The sequence below is a fragment of the Grammomys surdaster genome, unplaced genomic scaffold (assembly GCF_004785775.1).
Source record: "Grammomys surdaster isolate TR1022 unplaced genomic scaffold, NIH_TR_1.0 806, whole genome shotgun sequence".
In the NCBI taxonomy this organism is placed as follows: Eukaryota; Metazoa; Chordata; class Mammalia; order Rodentia; family Muridae; genus Grammomys; species Grammomys surdaster.
In genome coordinates, this window is record NW_021605225.1 from 1,549,689 (window position 1) to 1,554,800 (window position 5,112).

Below are 5,112 nucleotides of genomic sequence, written 5' to 3' on the forward strand. Positions count from 1 at the left end.
GTTAGCTGCTGTGGACAATGTCACTCTTGCATGTGTTAGCTGCTGTGAACAATGGTGCTGCTCATTTTTCATTATCTAGAAATCTGATAAAATTTTATGGTCAGCTAGCAGAACCCTCTCATTATGGATTTATTCCCTGTGATATTGATTTATTGTTCTGCTTTTTTAAAACTATTTTTATTTATTTACATTCCTGCCATTGTCCCCTCCCATTTCACCATCCCATAGTTCCTCACTCCATTCTTCCACCCCCATGCCTCCGAATGCCCCCCTACCACTAGCTGGTATCGTCATTTCCTGGGGTCTCGAGTCTCTCAGGATTAGGTGCATCTTCTCCCACTGAGGTCAGACCAGTCAGTCCTCTGCTTTTTAAGTGCCTGGGGCCTCGGAGCGGTGTATGCTGCTTGGTTGGTGGCTCAGTCTCCAGTTCCCTAGGGTTTGGGTTAGGTGAGACTGCAGGTCTTCCTATGGTGTTGCCCTCCCTTTCAGTCCCTTCAATTTTTCCCCTATTCTTCTAGAAGAAATGCACTGAATTACTCTACTCCAGCACCTTAAACCCAAAGTTTTCTAGAGTACAAATAATCCCCGCCCCCAGTTTTAGGGTTATTTATAGTCTTGACAAAAGTCATAGTCACAAATTTTCATCTTAATAAATGATTATTTTTTATTAAAAAAATTTTTTAAATCCCGTCACGACAGTAATGTGATTTTTAACTATTCTGTCTACCCATGACAAAGCATTTAAAACAAAGCACCAAAAGCTATAGCCTTTCTCACGTTATCCTTTCTTCCTTTCCCTAGAACGGTTGAGTAAATGAACTAAATAGCAATTGCACAAGGCCTGTGAACAGGAGAATTGTGGAGCAAAGAGGATTACTTCCTTATACAGATGAGGATACTGACACGGTTGACAACTGACTCACCCATGCCTACACAGCCAGCACGAGCCAGAGTTGGGGACAGAATCACATAGGCCTCCTGGGAGAGCCTAGGAAACCAAGGTGGGCTCTCAACATATAGAGGAGGCCCAGTCTGATTGAGTCAGTGGGATTCTGTTCTCATATGGGATTTAATGACCACTCTTTTCATGGCATATGGTTCTGGAGCTAGAACTAATCACCATGTGCAGCCACCTGTGCGGAAAGCAAAGGACCTCAACATACCAGCTCTTCATTACATTCAATAGCAAGTGGCACTTAGCACATCTGGCTACTCACAATAGACGCATGAGATAATTGTTTGAGAACATAACACTGATTATTTAAAGGGTGGGGATCCAATGCAATTAGGCAACTATATACTACCTCAGCTTTGCCATGGGAAATCTCAGGCAAGGCACTGTTAGTCTCTAGCCAGTTTTTCCGTCAGGCCAGTCTAGAGTTCTTGGGATTTTTCCTTGGGCTTATTATGGTAGACCTGTCATGGGGAGTCTGAACCTGAGGTCTGGAGGACCTGTGTACATGGGTAGGGATGCTCGAAATGGAACACTGAGAAAGGAAAGACACTTAGTGTGTCTTTTTCTCTAGTAATTTGGGTGAAAGGCTGCTGTTCTATCACCTCACAGCCTCCTTTAACTTGTATTTCCCCTAAAACACTTAGCACTAAAATACAGTGTATTGTGGATGGAGGAAGGGAAGAAGAAAATTAATTAGGTCAAAACTCAAAAAGACAAAGTGTCTGTTCTAGAGAAGTGTTAATCTGTCATTCTTGGCACAACAGACTTAAGTTTCATAATTTCTATATCCACTATTTTCTTGAAATAGCTACACTATTCTTTTAGCAGATGGGAATTTTAGTACTGACTACCATTTCAAGTTCCCAACCAGTCACAGAAAAGTTGGATTTAAAAGTAAATAGTGTAAATTATCATTTATGATGAGATACTTACCTCATGTATCAGAAGGCAGAAGATGAAAGGCATAAAATTCACTGCCATTACCAAGTAGTCAACAGAAGCAGTAAGGAGGGATGTCTCCATCCTTCTGCCAGACAGTCCGCTGTCCTGCCTCAGGCTTGACAGGCACTGTGGTAGAGCTAACTTTCAATCAATGATGGGGGATAACTTGAGTAGGAAGGTAGTCAGGGGAAACAAAGTACAGATTATCACCTCCACTCCCTAGATGGAAGAGGACCCATTACAAGAAGGAGGCTGGTACCAGGAGATGAGAAAGGGATGAACCTTCGACTAAACCACACAAATGAATCCTGGGTATCTGAGTCTACCAGCGATAAATCTCAGTCAGTCACTGTCAGCACAGCTTAATAGACAATTGCTCGTTGAAGTGGAAGTACATGTTAGACTTTTAGAGTCCATTAATATATTTTTAAAAATATAATTCAGATTTTTAAAAATTATCTTTAATATATTTTTTTACAGTCCATTTATTCCCCCCCCCCCCCGGTCTGTCTTCTAACAGTTTCTTATCCCAATCCTCCTCCCCTCCCCAATCTCCCCACCCGGATCCAAAAGGTCTACCCCTACCCACCCCCTCCAGGCCTCTTCACTCCCTGGGGCCTCAAGTCTCTCAAGGGTTAGGTGCTTCTCTCACTGAGGCCAGACCAGGCAGACCTCTGCTGTACATGGGTTGGGGTTGGTGTGTGCTGCCTGGTTGGTAGCTCAGTGTCTGAGATCTTGGGGCTCCAGGTTAGTTGAGGTCACCATCCTCCTCCTAGGCTTCTTCCAGCATTTCCCTAATGTAACCACAGGGGTCCCGACTTGAGTCCATTGGTTGGATGTAAGTATCTGCATCTGTCTGTCAGCTGCTTGTTGGGCCTCTTGGAGGGTAACCATGCAAGCATTGAAAGTACCTTTAATTTCCCACACAGAATGGAAAAAACTATGAACCAGACACAGGATTTGAACACCTGGTTTATTGGGGGAAGCTGGAAATGAAAACTGCAAATGTCTTTGCTGCAACTTACAAAATAGTGTTCTGATATTTAAAATAAGCTAGTTTCCATTATATAAGTATAAATGGTAAGAAAAAAAATAATAGCCCTTCCAATACGTATTCAGAGAAACTCATTCCCAAATTTTCCACTTGTATGTATTATACAAATACTTTAAGTCTGTTTACCAAGGGAGACCAGGTTTTTAATTATATTTAGGTTCTGTTACAGTTAAAAATGTATTCTAGCTGTCTATGAGTATAGCACAGTTGAGGCTGAGAGGAGGCATTGACATGTCTTCTCCTAAGATGTCTGAATGGTACTGCTATGACAGTAGTAACCCTCCTGTGCCTTCCTGCCCGACCTTGTCATATCCACCAGTCGGGAGGGATTAGGCCTAGTTCATCCTCCCATCCATTCTACGCTGGTTCTAAACATACACACGCAAAACTGTACAGATTTGTTAATATGGCTTCTTCCCACACCCTACCACTCTAAACTACATTAAAAGAGGAAAATTCATTTTAGCATTTCAGTAGTGACAGTGGCCTGACCACTGTAACCTTGGCCATGTTAGAACACTTTCCCACATAGCAGTGAAAGTCAACACAAAGCTTAGCAAAACAATAATTGTTTAAAACACTGACTAAAAATTCTCACGAACGATGCTCACTTAGTAAACCATTCTAAACCATGCTTCTTTATGTAAATGAAACCCCTCAAAAGGGTTTTTTTTTAAAAAAAAATATTAATTTCAGAATATTTGGTCACGGAAATTTTGCCAGTAGCTTTCCTTCTCTTTAGCCTTTAGTAGAAACAACCCATTCTATGTGGAAAAACAAAAGCTTCATCAGATTATTAAATGAGAAGCCATCGCATTTCTACTTTACCAAGTTTCACAGGCATGCTCTTTAACAAACGAAATTTAAATGATAAAGAATTGATGTAAGGAGAAATTAGCATATACTTAGAAAACAGAAACAAGGTTTTTTAAACTCCATAAGACATACACAGGACATGAAACTTAACACTATTTATGAAGAATTTTCTTTAGCATTTATTCTAGCGTTTCTGATCATATGAATACAGCTCAAACATAGGTTCCTGTGCCTTGGAGAACAGTTTCCTCCTCAGATCCATCTTGCAGCAGGCTTTTCTCAGGATCTCCCTCCCACATTAGGCAGAAGTATAGAAGTACCTGGGCTTGGCATTGCCCAGAAGGTCATCCTCGTAGTTGGGGAGGCAGCAGAAGAAGAAGGAACAGCCAATCAGGATGATCGTGGCTGCCCATCCGAAGCCATAGGCCCAGTTATAGATGTAATTGACAGCAGGACTGTCATGAAGCCTGAAGGTCTGTGTGTATTTCACGGGGTAGATTACCAGGGAGATGATCTGGAATACAGCTAAAGGGAAGAAAAAAATAAGCTCAGAATATGAACTTCAAATGAACAAATACATGAACGAATGTAGAGTGTGCTGATTATTGTTTGGCAACTCCACACAAGCTAGAGTCTTCTAGGAGTGGGGACCTTGACTAAAGAAACACCTTCATCAGACTGGCCTGTGAGCATGTCTATGAGGCATTTTCTTGATTAATGATTAGAGTGGAAAGGCCCAGCCCACTGTGGACAATGTCACCCATGGGCAGGGGTCTTGGTTTGCTTAAGACATCAAGCTGAGCATTGAGCAAATCAGTAAGCAGTGTTCCTCCACTGCTTAAGTTCCTGCCTCTGGATCCTTCTTGAACTCCTGCTTTGGCTTCACTTTCTATTGAACTCTTAACTTGCAACATTTAATAAACCCTTTCCTCCTCAAGCTGCATTTGGTCATGGTGTTCATCACAGTCACCCAGGACACCAGGACACACATCACAACCTCCTCATTCACAAGTTTCTCCCTTTAATGATAATCCCTCAAAAAAGTAGCTAGAGGAACCTAGCTAATCATGAGCCAAAGTAGCCAAAATGATTGGCTGCCACATGAAACAGATCCCTAGATCCATACAAGAAACTTGTGGGAAATCACTCTGCATGACACGAGTATCTAACTCGGCTAAACACTTGTTTGTCCTCACCCTTGTTCTGATATCTTAACTTGTTTTCTAGAGTTCTACAGGTAAACACTAAAGTGGTTTCCTATCTCCCACCTCCTGCTCTCCCTCTTCTCCTTTCTTTCCTTTTCCTCCCTCCCTCCCTCCCTCCCTTCCTTCCTTCCTTCCTTCCT

General features: G+C 42.0%; 1 protein-coding gene across 1 annotated transcript in view; it reads right to left on the minus strand.

The window, feature by feature from the left end:
* Positions 1-2,851: 2,851 nt before the first annotated feature.
* The window catches only part of Perp (p53 apoptosis effector related to PMP22), a 12,543-nt gene continuing 10,282 nt past the window's right edge, over positions 2,852-5,112 (minus strand). The window contains exon 3 of the mRNA XM_028782609.1: positions 2,852-4,292. Within this exon, the coding sequence (XP_028638442.1) occupies positions 4,066-4,292 (227 nt within the window). The 3' untranslated portion in view covers positions 2,852-4,065. The remainder of the gene's footprint in view (positions 4,293-5,112) is intronic.